The following is a 15,554-nucleotide window of genomic DNA, read 5'->3' as shown; positions in this document are numbered from 1 at the left end:
TGGAGATGAGGTCTATTTCTGACCAGAGAATTCCTGAAGTGGGAAGCCCCTCGTGGGAACAGCCCACGCTGACTTGAAGGGATGGTGGTATTGGGGATCAGGGAGGAGGAGGGACAGTCCTACCTCCCCTCCAAGTGTCCCAAAGCCCTTGTAGGTAGGGGAAGGACCCCAGTGTTCCTGGGGCTCCAAGCACTGATGCAGGGAGGTGAGAGGAGGCTGAGCTGTGGGTGGCGCGAGTGACTGCAGCCCAGCATACTGTCAAAGAGATGGGCTGTGAGCCTCTCAGATTGGACAGAGATCCCCACTCCTCTCTGAGGGTCCAGGACAAAGCACTCACCACCACTCCCAAATTATGCATGTAGTCTACTGAAAACCCCGGCATCAAACCAAACCCAACCCAACCCAACCCAAAAACCTGGTATGAATTAGAGTAAGACCACCTGTAGCTGGGCATAGTGGCTTGTGCCTGTAATCTCAGCTACTCCAGAGGGTGAGGTGGAAGGATCACATAAGGCCAGGAGTTCAAGACCAGCCTGGGCAACATAGCAAGACTCCATCTTGAGGATCACTTGAGGCCAGGAGTTTGAGGCTGCAGTGAGCTTTGACCATGCCACTGTACTCTAGCCTGGGCAACAGAGACTCTGTTTCTTAAAAAAACGAATAAACAAAAACCAAAATCTCTCACCATCCTCATCATCATGGCCAGTGAAGAGACTTTACTTTTCTCCCTTCCTCCCCCTCACCCACCACACTGGAGGAGCAAGAGCTCAGAAGAAGCCAGAGACCACCTCTTGCAAGTTCGGGAGGTGGAAAGTTTAAGCTGGGCTGGACTGAGTTTGAAAATCAAAGTGCCCAGTTAGTTATTGGCTGGGCCCAAGATGTTGAGATACGAAAGGAGTAGTTGATAGAGGTCAGCTGAATAAAAAGAAAACACTTCATGTTTGTACACTGCAATGAACCAGTTACTTATTACACACATGAAGTCACCCTATTTTTAAACAATAGTGTTCTCTCTGTGCCAAGCCCTCGTCTATGTCTTTACATGGACTAGATCATTTAAAGCTCATCACAGTCCTACAGAGGGTCCTATCACTACCTCCGTTTTACATACGAGGATGCTTTGGCACAGCTACGTTAAGTGACTTGCCGAAGGTCACACTACGGGTAAAGAACAGAGTCAAAACTCAAATTTAATAGCTGCCATCATGCATCTTATCAAATTTAATAACATGCACGCCAGTCAGAGCACATTTGTGGGCAAACCTGGGCTATCAGCTGTCACTTTGATGCCCAAGGTTTACATGTAAATTGGGAAGCTCTGTGGGGGAGAGGAGGAGGGCAGGTTGGGGGAGCACTGAACTCAGTCCAGCCCATGGCCCACTTAGTCATGGACTCTCACAGATAGGCAGGATCTTGGGGAGGTGGGTCCATCCTTATCTACATTTTACAGATGGGGAAAGCCAAACTTGTCCAAGGCCACCATGGCCAAGGGCCCCTGGGCCATCCCTCTCTTCATATGCTTCTCACTCAAATTTCTGTCCTGGGAACCAAGAAACCTTGAGGATGGAACTGCTCCCATACTTCCTTCTGAAGGAGAGGGAGAGGGCAGGGCTCTGTATTGGGTGGCAAGACACCTAGGTCCAGGCCCCCTCCTCTCAGGATGCCTGTCTGTCCCCAAGAGTGGGCCATCCTGGGTGAGGAAGCAGCAGACACTGACCTGAGCTGGCTCCAAAGGCCTCCTCCAGCGGCTTTAGGGAGGCTGGGCGCTGACCAGGGTGCTGAACCTGTATGGCACCTTCCTCTTAACACTCAGCCTAGCTGCGGGAACTGGGAGGGGGAAAGAAGGGGTCCCTCATATTTTTGTCACTCAGGGACCTCCATGACTGATTTGGACAGTGCTTACTGGAAACGCCCTGGACTTGGAGCCAGGATTTGTGGTCTGTGTGGCCTTGGGAAAGTCACTCAACAGCTGTGGACCTGCTTTTTCACCTGTCAATAGGGAAGACTAGCTGCCATCCTACTAAACTCAGAAGGCCGAGGTGAGCAGCACATGGGGCCAGGTGACAGAGCCCAGCAGAGAGCCCGAGCCCATTCCTGTGGCCCAGGGAAGCCTGTTAGGAGCTCCCCATCACATATGGGCTTCTTGAGCCTGTTTCTTCCTCTGTGGAATGGAGGTTGTGCAGGTGGTTTCAGATGCTCCTCCTAACCAGGTGCTCTGGGCACTGTGGCTGCAGGTGGAAGTACTCAGGAGCATGAGGCACGCTGTGCAAATAGGACTGACTGAGGAGCCTTAAGACCATCCTGGGGATTATGAAGCATCACTCCTTTCTCACACAAGTCCTGACGTGGTTTCCCAGCTTCTGGAATGGGTTTTGCCCAGGGACCCATGCACCTCACCTAGAGAGGATGTGAGGTCTGGGTACAGCAGTTCTACTGAAAAGAGCACTGACCTGGGCTCCAATCACGGTTCTGCCACCCCAGGGGGTAGGTGCAGCATCTCAACTAATGCCACTAGCTGTGTTTACCTTGGGGTTGTCAGGGGTACTACATGCGATGAGGAGAAGCCTAGCACGCTGTGTGCACCTGATAAATGCTTGTTTCCTGCACTGGGGGATATTCCAAGGTTCCTCTCTTGTCCTTGAGTCCCACCCTTATCTACCCATATGACTTCAGTAACAATTGCAGCAAGCACCCACCGAGCCCCAACTCTCTGTTAATAAGACACATTATTTGGTTGGATCTTGCAATAATCCTGCAGGTAGAGGTGATGCTCATTTTGTGGATGAGGAAGGCCACACACTGACAAAGGGAGGGCTGTGAGTAACCACGCTTGACTGAGTCTGAGACTCCTGCTTGACCCTGAGCAAATTACTGGACCTTTCCAATCCTTCCTTTTCTGGTACAGGAAATGGGGATAACACCTCATTATGGTTATGATTTGAAGATATAATGTATGCTATAAAAGTGCTGCATTTTTAAAGATAATATGAAATACATCTAAGTGACCCATGGGGGCAAAGGAATGGAGTGGATACTGGGGGTAAAATCAACGAAAACTTCAAATCAGAGTTCATGCATGCATTAATCATAACGTGCCATTAACCAAGAGGACTGACGGGCTCAATTCTTTGTACTCGATATTCACCTAAAGGAAAAAGACATAGTCCATGTGAGCTTCTCTCACTTTAAGTTTACACAAATCTCATGGAGAACTTGTTGAAATGCAGATTCTCATTCAGTGTCTGGGGTGGGGCTTGAGATTCTGCATTTGTAACAGGTTCCCAGGTGATGCTGCTGTTGCTGGTGCTCTGAGTAACAAGGATGTAGGTCTTCCCCTCCCTTCTCAGTTCTCAAACTTGCATGATCATAGGACTCACAAAAGGAACTTGTCAAAAATGGATCTGAAGGCCGTTCCCTTGAGATCTAGATTGGGGCCCAGCATGTACTAATGTGTACTTAGAGCAAGCATCTCAGGAGATGGTTAGGCTCAGGCATGCAAGGCTGCGGTACCCATTTATATCATGGTCCATGGCGTAGACAACACAGAAGATTGGCTCACTAGACCTCTGTCCCAGTGCACCTTCCAGGAAAGGTGGGAAGAGGGAATAAAGACATTTCCCCAATATTCCATGCCAGTACCATTTGAGAGGCCATGTAGGTTCCAACAACCAGATGCATTCAATTGAGCCTTGAACTTGGATGAGCTAGCTGAGTGGTGTCCAGATGGCAGTGTGAAGGACATCTACTTTTTGGTGCAGATATAGGCAGCTGCTGTGTGGCTCTGGAGTTCCTAATCCCCAGATTGTAGCAATGATGATGTGATCCTGCTGCTCTCTGGACCATTACCTTTTTGGTTACAAAAGGTAAATTTCTGTTTACTGCAGCTGAATCCCAGGACTAATGCGTCAGCAGCATCCTCTCACTACCTTGTCCCTCTAAACCCACTGTGACTCTCACAACATCCACCTTAGGTGGCTCATCTGGAACGCAGCTGTTCAAATGGGCATCCAGTGTCCTCTATTGCACTGCACCATCAGCCTCATGTTCCTCTAAGCAAGGGCTGGGCCTTCCACTCTGCACCTCCCATGGGCACTGCCACTTGTGAGGTGTTCAAACCTCCTGTCATTGTTGCTGGGTCTGTCCTCAGTCAGCTAGGCCTTGCCACCCCTCACTGCCTACCATCCTACCTGCCACCCTTGCCTTTTGACCCACCCTCCAGGACAGATTCAGGGCCAAGCACGGCTGCAGTGACTTGGTGCATGTGTCCTGGGGTTAATGCAGTGATGCATTAGTCCTGGGGTTCAGATGCAGTAAACAGAAATTTACCTTTTGTAACCAAAAAGGTTATGGTCCAGAGAGCAGCAGGATCACATCATCATTGCTACAATCTGGGGATTAGGAACTCCAGAGCCACACAGCAGCTGCCTGTATCTGTGCCTTGTGGTATCCCAAGGGCAATAAAGGGCTGGGGACTTGGATGTCTGTCCTTGAATATCTCCTTTGGTGCAAAAAGTCAATAGTGGTTTATACACATGCAAGTTTTATGACAGAAACAGCTGGGGATATACATGTGGGGAATCTTCCCTTGCCCTGGTGGTGCCTTATTGGAAATGTACAGAAGTAGACAAATTTAGGTGACAAAGAATACTAACTACTCCATAGATGCTAATATTCCTCCTGTGAAGAGAGGCATGGATCATTAATAGAATGTTATTAACAACAGTAGAAAGGGAGGCCACAGGAGAAACTAGTTTCCAAAGAGTGAGGCTGCGTGGAACTTGCTACCTATTTTCTAACTACATGTCAACAACTACTGACCATCCAGCACAGGAACACCATCTCCACTGTGAGCACAATACATTCTTGGAGTTTCGGTCTCAAGAGACTCATGACTTCACAATGGAGGTTGACAGACACTTATGACTGAGGAGATGAATGCAGTTAAGAAACACTGCTAACTCTAAGAATTGGGGAAGAGACAAGCCAAGGAAGAGGAGGTGTGATGTGGGGGCTGCTGGTACATCATAGAAATGGTCCGAAATGGTCTACGGCACTTCACCACCAAAAGACAATTTAGAACCAGATCTTTATTCTACTTGTAATTCACTGGATAAACAAAGAAATTTCAAACCAAACCAAAGTGATGATGTGAATCTCATTAGACCTGAAAAGGTCATGAGAACTTTCTCTAGAGACAGAACCTACCCTGTATCACATCCAGCCTAGAACCATCCCCAAAAGTCAAATCAACTCCTCTGCAGCTCACCAGCCATGTTCATCCCAAGGTGGTGATTATCAAAACCACAGACTGCTCCCCAAGGGGGATTGACTCTGGTCTCTGCCTTGCTTGGTGTAGGTCAAAATTCTTTTTTAAAAAATGGAAGAGAAGACCACAATGAGATGCTACTTCACACTAACTAGGATGGCCATAAGCATGAAAAATAACAAGAGTTGGTGAGGATGTGGGGAAACTGGAACCCTCATAAATTACCAGTGGAAATGTAAAATGGTACAGCTTCCGTGGAAAACAGTCTGGCAATTCCTCACAAAGTAGAATATAGAGCTACCATGTGAACCAGCAATTCCACTCCTTGGTATATACCCAAGTGAACTGAAAACATCTGAAACTCAAAACAACTGAAAACTCAAAAACTGATACACAAATGTTCTTGGCTGCATTATTCATAATAGCCTTTTTGTAGAAACAACCCAACTGTCCATCAACTGATAAAAGGATAAGCAAAATGTGATATATCCATACCATGGATACATGCTACAGCATGAATGAATCTTGAAAACATCACATGAAATGAAAGAAGCCAGACACAAAAGGCCATAATACTGAGTGATTCCATTTATGAGAACTGTCCAGAAAAAAAAAAAAATCTTTAGAGACAGATGTTAGTGGTTGCCTGGGGCTGGGAGCAAGGGAATGGGGAGTCATGCCAACGGGTGTGTGGTTTCTTTTTGAGGTGGTGAAAATGTTCAGGAATTAGAAATGGTGGTGGATGTGCAACACTGTGAACATACTAAATCCACTGAATTGTATACTTTAAACAGGTATGTAAATTATGGGTATGTAAATTATATCTCAATAAAGCTGCTATTTAAAAAAGGAGGAACAGGTCACTTAATGCTGATGTTTATTGTTAAGGCTCCAATCTTTTGGGTTCTACAAAATATACACCTGAAACACTCCAACTTGCTCCTTGATGATTACTCATGACTGGAAGGAGGGAAGTGGCCCAGATCAAAATAAGCACCATAAGCTTGACCAGGAAGTTCCTAAAGGCTCTATTCACTTCCTCCCATAGAACACCTAAGACAATGACTGTGTTTCTCAGTGTCCTTGATGCAAGGAAACTCACAAAAAAAATGGCCAATTCTGCAGGTGATTCATAATTTTGTTTTCAGAAAACAGAATTTTGTATATAACTATCTTTTCGGACTTTGCTACTAGAAAATCTAAGTGGCAAATTTATTGTTTACATTTTATCTTTTCCTCACATCAAGGTCCTAAAAGTTATCTACCTTCCCTGCTTCTATCTGATGGTCTCTATCATCCTTTAAATACTTCCTTTTATAATAAAGGATGTCTTTATGAGCAAACTGCTCTAAGTCCTTTTGGTTGCAAGTGTGGTCCAATTCCAAAACAAAGACTAACACTCCTCCCATTTGCCAGCTCTCAAAGAAGGTTATGAGTAATGACTGAACCTGCACCTCTGCCTGATCTCTGGGTCTTTCTCCAAAGCAGAGATGTTCTAAAGGTTTCAAGGTGGTTGGCTTCCCTGACTCTGGGGTGTTTTACTAAATCACTGCTTGCCATGGGGACTGACAGAAGTACCCAGGGAGCCACGCATGCTAGCCTCCCCACCCAGGCCCAGCTTCCATCTGAGACTGACCCTGGGCCTAGGCATCAGTTTAGTTTTCATCTACCTGTTCTCAGGCTACGCAGATAGGCAATCTGAGGCTACAGAAAACAGCCTGGCAGACACCTCAGAAGAGCTACAGTAGCTTGCTTACCTACAGGTAAATAATAGGTCCTAATTTAGGGGAAGGAATCCAGGGAGCTGAGAAATGAAAGGATCCACATATGGTTGAAATGCTAGCTGCAGAGCGGAAGTGACTACCGCCTTGATCTCGTGCCTCTTAGCCTGGTGCTCTATCGTGCTCTTTCCACTCCAGAACACGGCTCATCACTGCCCGCGTCTGTCAGGCCTCGGGCTGAAAAGGATCCGGAGAACACCAAAGGTCAGGTGGGCCGGGACACAAGGTACAGGGCTCCCTGCTCCTCCCGAAGTTCAACACCACACTCAGAGGTGGCCCATGCTCCTGTGCTCTGTCTGGGCCCCATGGGGTCCAAAAACCACAGAGTTAGGCAAGAACCACACAAGGTTCAAGGGAAGTATGGCCTTGAACCATCATTCTTTTCCTCTGCCCCAGTTTATAGGGGTTACCAAACACAGAATGAGACATCAAAATGCTTTAGAGCAGGAAAGCCACCTCCAATTGCATAGGCTTGGCACAAGGCCCTAAGAGGAGAAGGAACTTGCTTAGGGTCATTCACTAAGTTAGTGGCAAAAATAAGATCAGCCTTCAGGTCTGCTCTGTTTTTTCCTTGGCTTTTTGACTACTGCTGCCCATGCATAGATGGACCTACAAAACTGGCCCAGACAGGAATAGCTGGAGGATTTTGCCTCATCAGAATGATGCAGTCTTTCCACAATGTTCCTGCCCTTGTGAAAGTCATTCTTGTGGCCTATGGGATTTCCAGTCACTCATTTCCATTCATGCAGCCAGAAGGGGACCCATCTTAGTGATGTCAGGAGCAATGGCAATTAATGAACGGAAGGTGCCTGAGAAGCAAGAATGGGCCCTGGGCAGGAAAAAGAGTCATTCAGCCCTACAGAAACTCAAACTCTAAAGTCTCATAAATGGAAGCAGCTATGCATTAATGTAAAAAGAAAAGTGGGAAACCGGCAACATGAATTCTGTATTGACATTCGGTTCTTAATAATAACATCCAAAATGCGTTCTGTTCTTATAGCACTGCATCTGGTCGAGGATATATGTTGCTGAAGGTTGCCGGAGTCTCCCTTGGGAAATGGAGAGGAGCTGGTGGTGAAAGGGGAGGAGCTGATGGTGAAAGAGACACACTGATTTCTCTTTGGGAGCTATCTGCAGCTAGGTGGAGAGCTGCAGCAGGTGTCTTGGCTCTGATAAGGGGTGGGGAGGCTATCCCAGCCGGTCTGCAAACACATGAGCAGAATCCCTTGCCCCCAGCCTGCAAGAACATGGTTGCTGATGGGGACAGCGGTGGCAGCTCCAGGAGAATGGAGGGAAGCCTGGGATGTTACATTCTTGAGGCCTTCACAGGTACATGTCATCGTAGCCCGGCGGGGGGAGATGGTCTGGGTTAGGTCTGGAATGGAAAGAGGGGCTGATGAGTTGGAGTGATGGAGAGACCAGGGGAACATGGGCAGACATGACCCTGCACTGAGGGAGCCTGCCCTTCAACATGATGTGGTGGTGTGAGGAATTTAAAAACATGCACTCAAGAGCCAGACAACCTGGGTTTGAATCCTGACTCCCCCACTTGGTATAAGTTACCTCATCTTTCAGGGCCTCATTTTCTGCATCTATAAAATGTAGATACCACCATCTACCCAAGACTGCTGAAGAAAGGATCCACTGAGTTTCTGACACATACTTAACTTTCAAGAATTGTTAGTTCCTCCTACTTTGAGTCCTCCCCAGAGTGCAGCTGGGGAAGGAGAGGCACTGAGGGACAGGGAGCTCCTAGAAGGCTCCAGGGAGAAATCAGGCAGGGCCCTGGAGGAGGCTCCACTCTCCTGGCAGCAACAGGTGAAGGCAGCGGCAGCTCTGTGCCTGGGGCTAGAAACCTTCATTGCTGCCACACTGAACCAAGCTGCCATCAGGTCCTACTTCTCAGCATACCTGAGTGACTACGTACCCGGGTGGGCTGGTCCCAATGGGTCCAAAGGGGTCAAAGCGAGCTCCTGGGGGCACAGCGCCTGGAGGAAGTCGGTTCGGGAGGCCTGAGGAAGGGTCAATAAGTGCTCTTGGGAAGCCAGATCTCAGGGGATCCACAATCATGCCACCTCTCCGATGCCTGAGGCAAGAAGAAAAGTTAGGTAAGCAGGTGTGGCAAGGACTGCCCTTGGAGAAAAGGCGAGGGAGGTTACAATGGATCAAGAATGGCTGGGATGTCTACTCTGGATGGCCCAAGCAGACATGTGGATGGCTGCCTGAGAGTCAGCGGAAAGTGGGCAAGGGCAAGAACACAAAGCCTATACGAAGAGCATACCTCACAGCTGAGTACTTCTGGCTCTGCAGGGGTTGGTTCTGCACAGTGCTTTTGGTTCTGTAGGGCTCCTCAAAATTGAGATCCCTGCCATATCATATACTCAAGAGGGCCAACTTGATCAAGACCAAGAGCCAGAACTTGCCAAGGTCAACTACAATGCACTCACAAGGTTCTGCAGGGTGCTACTTTAGGTTTAAGGACTAATAATAGCATTGAGGTAATTCGTGATGTTGGTTTTTTTTCTCTTTCCCTTAAGGGCCTCAGGGCAATTTCTGACTGCCTGTAGATTGCCTAAGTCTGGCTCCTGGCAGCATCTGTCCCTCATGGAGTTCCACTGACCTGACCTCATGTGCTCAAACTAGGATGAATGAGCTGACGGTTCCCCAAATTTTGAGGTCACTGCTTAAGCTGCACTGCAGACTTAAGTGATATCCCCACTGTCTACAAATGAGATGCTGAAGTCAGGGTCACTTTGTAGCAGAGGTTAAAATCTATTTGGAATCATTCAGGGAAGACAGCAGATAGCAGAGGCTGTAGTAACTTTGTTGGATGCATAAGAACCATCCAGAGTCTAATGGGGCTCAGAGACTCCCTTTATTAAGTGGGGCAACCTCTGAATAGCCCTGAGCTGCCCTAAGGCCCACCATGTGCTCTTCACTATACATCTGATAAACTAGGGTGGGCAGGGGGGCCGGGAAATGGCAGAAGAACTGCCTGCTAGGCTTGTTCACCTCCCTGCCAACACTCAGTGCTCTCCTGCACTGCTCTAGGTTTGGAGGGGCAGCGTATGTGGCAGTGCTTTCTCAGCCGCTCAGCAACAACTGCCTCCTCCACCCCAAAGGAAGAGACTGACCAAAAACTCTAAAATTAGAAGATAAGCTGGGGCTGAAAAGCCACAAAAGCAAGTTGTGTTGCTGCCACCTCCCCAGCAGTACTCACCCAAAAGGGTCTAAGTCTTCTCCCCCGACAGCAAACGGGCCCAGGGGATCACACCTGAAACAAACAAGAGACAATTACTGCAAGTCCCAGAGCAGCCAGGCACCTGATACATGTGGGATCACAAACACACTCGCAGGCATGGGAAACCCCTGCATGAGACCATAGCACAAGGGATATTTCAGGGTGGTCCTTGGCTCAGATGAACAATGATAATCCTACAATGACAATTATGTAAGAAGGGCGGAACACAAACCTAAAAACATTGATTAAAATATTAATATTGGTAACCTCCAGATAAATTTTATTCACAACTTTCTCAGTTTCTTCAACTTTGTACAATGAACCAAGAAGTTTTACGTCAGAAAAATATTATTCTTAAACCCAAAACCAAAATCCCAAAGCTAAGATCTGAAAGCTTCCAAGGTGGAGACAGATGTATGGAGTCACATACAGCTAGAACAGTACTTCTCAACCTTTTTGTCAATATAGCCCCTGTATAAAATTTTAGTACTATAGATGTACTGTGTATCTGTTTATGCACTGTACCTGCAGGAGGGCCACAAACCACTGTAATCTCTAGGACTGCCCCCAACCCTAATAGCCGATTTCTGCCTTCATGGAGAATGCATGAGCTAGAAGGCACATAAATGACTGCATGCTTTCTGGAGAGTAATTCTATATTATCTCTGTAATATATATAGATATAGACAGACACAAAAATACACAGTCCTTCAAAAGTCTTATATGTCTTTTTTTTAAAATGGCAGCACTTTTATTTTTTCTTACACAATGATGTGCTGCTAGGCCTAATGCTCTCACATAACAGTAAAAAAAACAAAATCTGTCGTCATCTCTTAAAGACTCAAGAATTGCATACCAAAAAAACCTTACATAAATGAAAAGGATGAATAAATTTACAGGTGTAAATGCAAACCGCTTCCAACTCAAGACAAGTAACAGCCCATGGTGTTCTGGCAGGAAAGCATCAGCTAAGAAAGGAAACTGGGTCCTACAGGCAAGACAGAAATGACAACTGGTTCAGGAGCCCTTGCCAGCCTCTAGAGAAATCCCAGAATACTCAGCCCTGACACATTAATACCCTGCACCAGTGGGAGACTGCCGGCCACACAGGCCCCCCAAGCCATAGACTTGTCTTCCACAAGCATGTTCTTCACCTCAGCCATGAAGTGACCAAACCACATGCACTTAAGGGCTGAAATCAAAGATATGTACAGAGTATTAAACAAATACCAAGAGAACAGTTAACTTGAATACAAGGTCAAAATCAGCAACAAGTTCTACAATCCACTGCTGATATCAGACACAAGCTTCAAGGACAAATTTCTTTCCAAAAGCTTATTCCAGTTTTGTGAGGCTGGCATGAGGTGTATACATTTGTCAGGGGCAAATTTATACGTCTGAATTACCCTATGCAGCAAATGCTACACATCTGCTTGTAGTCCATTTAGAAGCATTTGTGGTGGACATGGAGGGGCCCGACTTGTCATGCTCCTGCTTGCTAATCCACATCTGCTGGAAGGTGGACAATGAGGCCAGGATGGAGCTGCTGATCCACACGGAGTACTTGCGCTCTGGGAGCACGATGATCTTGATCTTCCTTGTGCTGGCACCAGGGCAGTGATCTCTTTCTGCATCCTGTTGGAGATGCTTAGGTACATGGTGGTGCCACTGGCCAGCACCGTGTTGGCATGCAGGTCCTTGTGGATGCCCACATCACACCTTATGATAGAGCTGAAGGTGGTCTCATGGATGCTGCAGAATCCCACCCCCAGAAAGAAGGGCTGGAACACCACCTGCAAACACTGGAACTGCATGTTGCCAATGGTGATCACCTGGCTGTCAGGTAGTTTGTAGCTTTTCTCCAGGGAGAAGGATGACATAGCGGTGGCCATCTCCTGCTCAAAGTCCAGGGCGACGTAGCACTGCTTCTCCTCGATGTCACGCACAATCTCCCGCTTCTTCTCGATGTCACGCACGATCTCCCGCTTCTCCTCGATGTCACGCACGATCTCCCGCTTCTCCTCGATGTCACGCACGATCTCCCGCTTCTCCTCGATGTCACGCACAATCTCCCGCTTCTCCTCGATGTCACGCACGATCTCCCGCTTCTCCTCGATGTCACGCACGATCTCCCGCTTGGCCGTGGTAGGGAAGCTGTAGTCGTACTCTGTGAGAATCTTCATGAGGTGGTCAGGTCCTGGCCAGCCAGGTCCAGACGCAGGATGGCGTGGGGAGGGCATAGCCCTTGTAGATGGGCACCGTGTGTGTGACTCCGTCTCCAGAATCCATGACAATGCCAGTGGTGCGCCCAAAGGCATAGAGGTATGGCCTGGACTGCCATGTACATGTCCAGGGTATTGAAGGTCTCAAACATGATCTGAGCCATCTTCCTTCTGTTGGCCTTGGGGTGCAGGGGGCCCTCAGTCAGCAGCACCAGGTGCTCCTCCAGGAACACATGCAGCTTGTTGTAGGCTGTGGTGCCAGATCTTCTCCATGTCTTCCCGGCTGGTGACAATCCTGCGCTCGATGGGGTACTTCAGCGTCAGGATGCCGTGCTTGCTCTGGGCCTTGTCGCCCAGGTAGAAGGCCTTCTGGCCCATCCCCACCATCATGCCCTGGTGTTGGGGGCACCTGACAATGGAGGGAAACGTGGTTCCAGGGGCGTCGTCCCCAGCAAAACCAGCTTTGCACATGCTGGAGCCATTGTCAATGACGAGTATGGCAATCTCTTCTTCCATTGTGATCGGTGGAGAAGCTGGGCGGCAGAGCGGTGGGAAGACATGGAGCACAGGCCAGCAGTAGTGAGTGAGACCCTCTTATATATCTCTATATTCTTTGATCTGATAATTTTATGTCTAGCTATTCATTTTAAATAAAGAATTTAAATTAAAATACACTCACAAAGACATTAATCAAGGAAACTGCAATCAGCCTAAATGGAGACCAGTTAGGAACATCATGGCAGGTCCCTAAATGCAGCCACGGAAACAATAAAAACCATGTTCTGGGAATGTTTTAAAAATGACGTGGAAAAATGCTCATGCTCTAGTGTTAAGTATTGAGGGGAAAGGGGGTCATCAATAGCCTAGGGAAATCAACTGTGAAAAATGTGTGTATGCAGGGTAGTGGTGGTGGTATGTATAATTACAACCAGAAAGAAGCGTACTGAGAGCGTAAACAGTGACAGTTACTCCTGGGTGGTGAGGGCTTTCTTTATACTTTCCTGTTTTTTCCGTAATGCATAGGGATATGGATATAATACAACACAAATATTTAGTATTTTGAAAGATGTGCTTTGGAATCTTCGCAGAGCCCTGGCAAGCAATAGAAACCTGACAGTTCTGGGGCACTGGCAGGTTCCTGCCAGACCTTGGGAAAGCCTTATAAACAGCAGCTCATCTAAGCTTACAGGCAAGAAGCCATTAATGAGAGAACTGGGAAAAACCCAAAAGTAGGTGCTCCTCCAGTCAGTTCCACCTGATGGGCTGGAATCGCAGAATGCTGTGGTTTAAATGGACAAGGCCAGGTTTCCTAGGGAAGGAACTTTTCCTGACCTAGGTTACTGCTCCCAAGCCACAGTTCATGGAGCTAGCAGTCAAAGTTTCTAGCAGCCTCCAACATCCTGCCTAACTAGAGGCAGACCAGGTGGTGCCAGAGGGCAGTAAGCATCTTACCTGACTCCATGAAGTGCCCCCCTGCCCAGAGTGGCAAACATAGGGGGCTTCTAGTGGCTGATAACATGCTTGGGAATAAAGATTGCTCTGAAATATGCAACCATCTCTATTTTTCTCTCTGGCCCACAAAATGTGGGGAAGAGAGAAGAAACAAGAGAACAAGAAAGGCTAGAAAGGCAGTTGCAGGCCAGGCACGGTGGCTCATGCCTGTAATCGCAGCACTTTGGGAGGCTGAGGTGGGCAAATCACTTGAGGCCAGGAGTTCGAGACCAGCCTGGCCAGCATAGCAAAACCATGTCTCTAAAGGCCAAGTGCAGTAGTTCATGCCTGTAATCCAAGCACTTTGGGAGGTCGAGGTGGGAGAATTGCTTGAGTCCAGGAGTTCGAGACTACCCTGGGCAACATAATGAGACCCCCCATCTCTATTATTAAGGAAAAATATAAAAAAATTTTAAAAAGGTACTAGAAACTGTAACAACATATTCAGTTGGCTCATATTCAACAAAGACTCACTGCAACACATGAAGACTTCTGTGACCTCATTATTTACACACTTAGAACCCATTTACTCATTTTTTCTTTTTTTTTTTTTTTGAGACGGAGTCTCACTCTGTTGCCCAGGCTGGAGTACAGTGGCGCAATCTCAGCTCACTGCAACCTCTGCCTCCCAGGTTCAAGCAATTCTCCTGCCTCAGCCTCCTAAGTAGCTAGGATTACAGGCATGCGCCACCACGCCTGGCTAATTTTTGTATGAACTCAGAGTAAATAGCACAGAGGGAGGGGGTTCCGTCCTTTAGATAGCCCCCTTGGCTGAGTCTCAGTCTTGCATGTGCTAAATGAGGCTCCAGGTATTTTTAAAATCATTTTCGTACATGGCCTCTGAACTCAAACCCCTGCTACTTCAAATGGTGATCAACTGAAGGAAGTGATCCACTCTAACCCTGCAGGAAAAACTGCATGGCTGAGCTCACTGGGTAGTATGTCGCTACTGCAAAAGCAGCCTCTTTAAGGGATTGGAAAGGGATCCTGAACACTCATGATTTCTTCCTTATGTGCTTCTCTTTTACATAAAAGCAACACACCTCGTTGGGCACACAAATCCAGCTGACACCCTTCTAATGGATGAGGTGGTCTGGTGAACTGGAAAGGCCTCAGGACTGGGAGTCAGAGATGCGCTCTGGACGTTGGGTTGGGAATTTTCCAGCTGGTTGGCAGGGGTCTGCCATGAAACTTCTGCACTTCAGTCTTTAAGATGTAAAATCTAAGTAGTAACACCCACAGGGCCTGCCATAATGGTAAAATGTAGCATTGTAGGTGAACAGATTTGTTAAAGGAAAGACCTGGAAGAATGTAATAACAGCAGCCGCTGCTATTTACTGAGAGTTTGCTTTGTGTCAGATGCTGTGCTAAAATTTGTTTAGTTTTTTTTTTTTAATTTAGTTTTTAAAAGATTGACATCCACTAGCAAAATGTTTGCTTCCTATTCCCATGACATTGCGTTCTGCTGGCCTAGAGGTCTTAGTTCCAGAGGGAGGAACGCTGCCACCAGGAGACACAATAATTCCATTAAACTGGAAGTTAAGATTGCCACT

At 47.4% G+C, this 15,554-nt stretch overlaps 1 protein-coding gene across 2 annotated transcripts in view; it reads right to left on the bottom strand.

Annotated features, from left to right (window-relative positions):
• Positions 1-5,832: 5,832 nt before the first annotated feature.
• Positions 5,833-15,554, bottom strand: part of PSMF1 (proteasome inhibitor subunit 1) — a 49,064-nt gene continuing 39,342 nt past the window's right edge. Inside the window, exons 5-7 of one of the 2 annotated variants that reach the window (XM_003821255.6) lie at positions 10,268-10,321; positions 8,975-9,133; positions 5,833-8,422 (exon numbers count right to left, since the gene is read on the bottom strand). In XM_003821255.6, the coding sequence (XP_003821303.1) occupies positions 8,371-8,422; positions 8,975-9,133; positions 10,268-10,321 (265 nt within the window). In that variant the 3' untranslated portion in view covers positions 5,833-8,370. The remainder of the gene's footprint in view (positions 8,423-8,974; positions 9,134-10,267; positions 10,322-15,554) is intronic. The other variant, XM_008974715.5, reaches the window with a different exon arrangement.

Source organism: Pan paniscus, chromosome 21 (assembly GCF_029289425.2).
Source record: "Pan paniscus chromosome 21, NHGRI_mPanPan1-v2.0_pri, whole genome shotgun sequence".
NCBI classification, from domain to species: Eukaryota; Metazoa; Chordata; class Mammalia; order Primates; family Hominidae; genus Pan; species Pan paniscus.
Note: the sequence above shows the minus strand (reverse complement) of the source record. Positions and strands in the feature narration are given on the sequence as shown.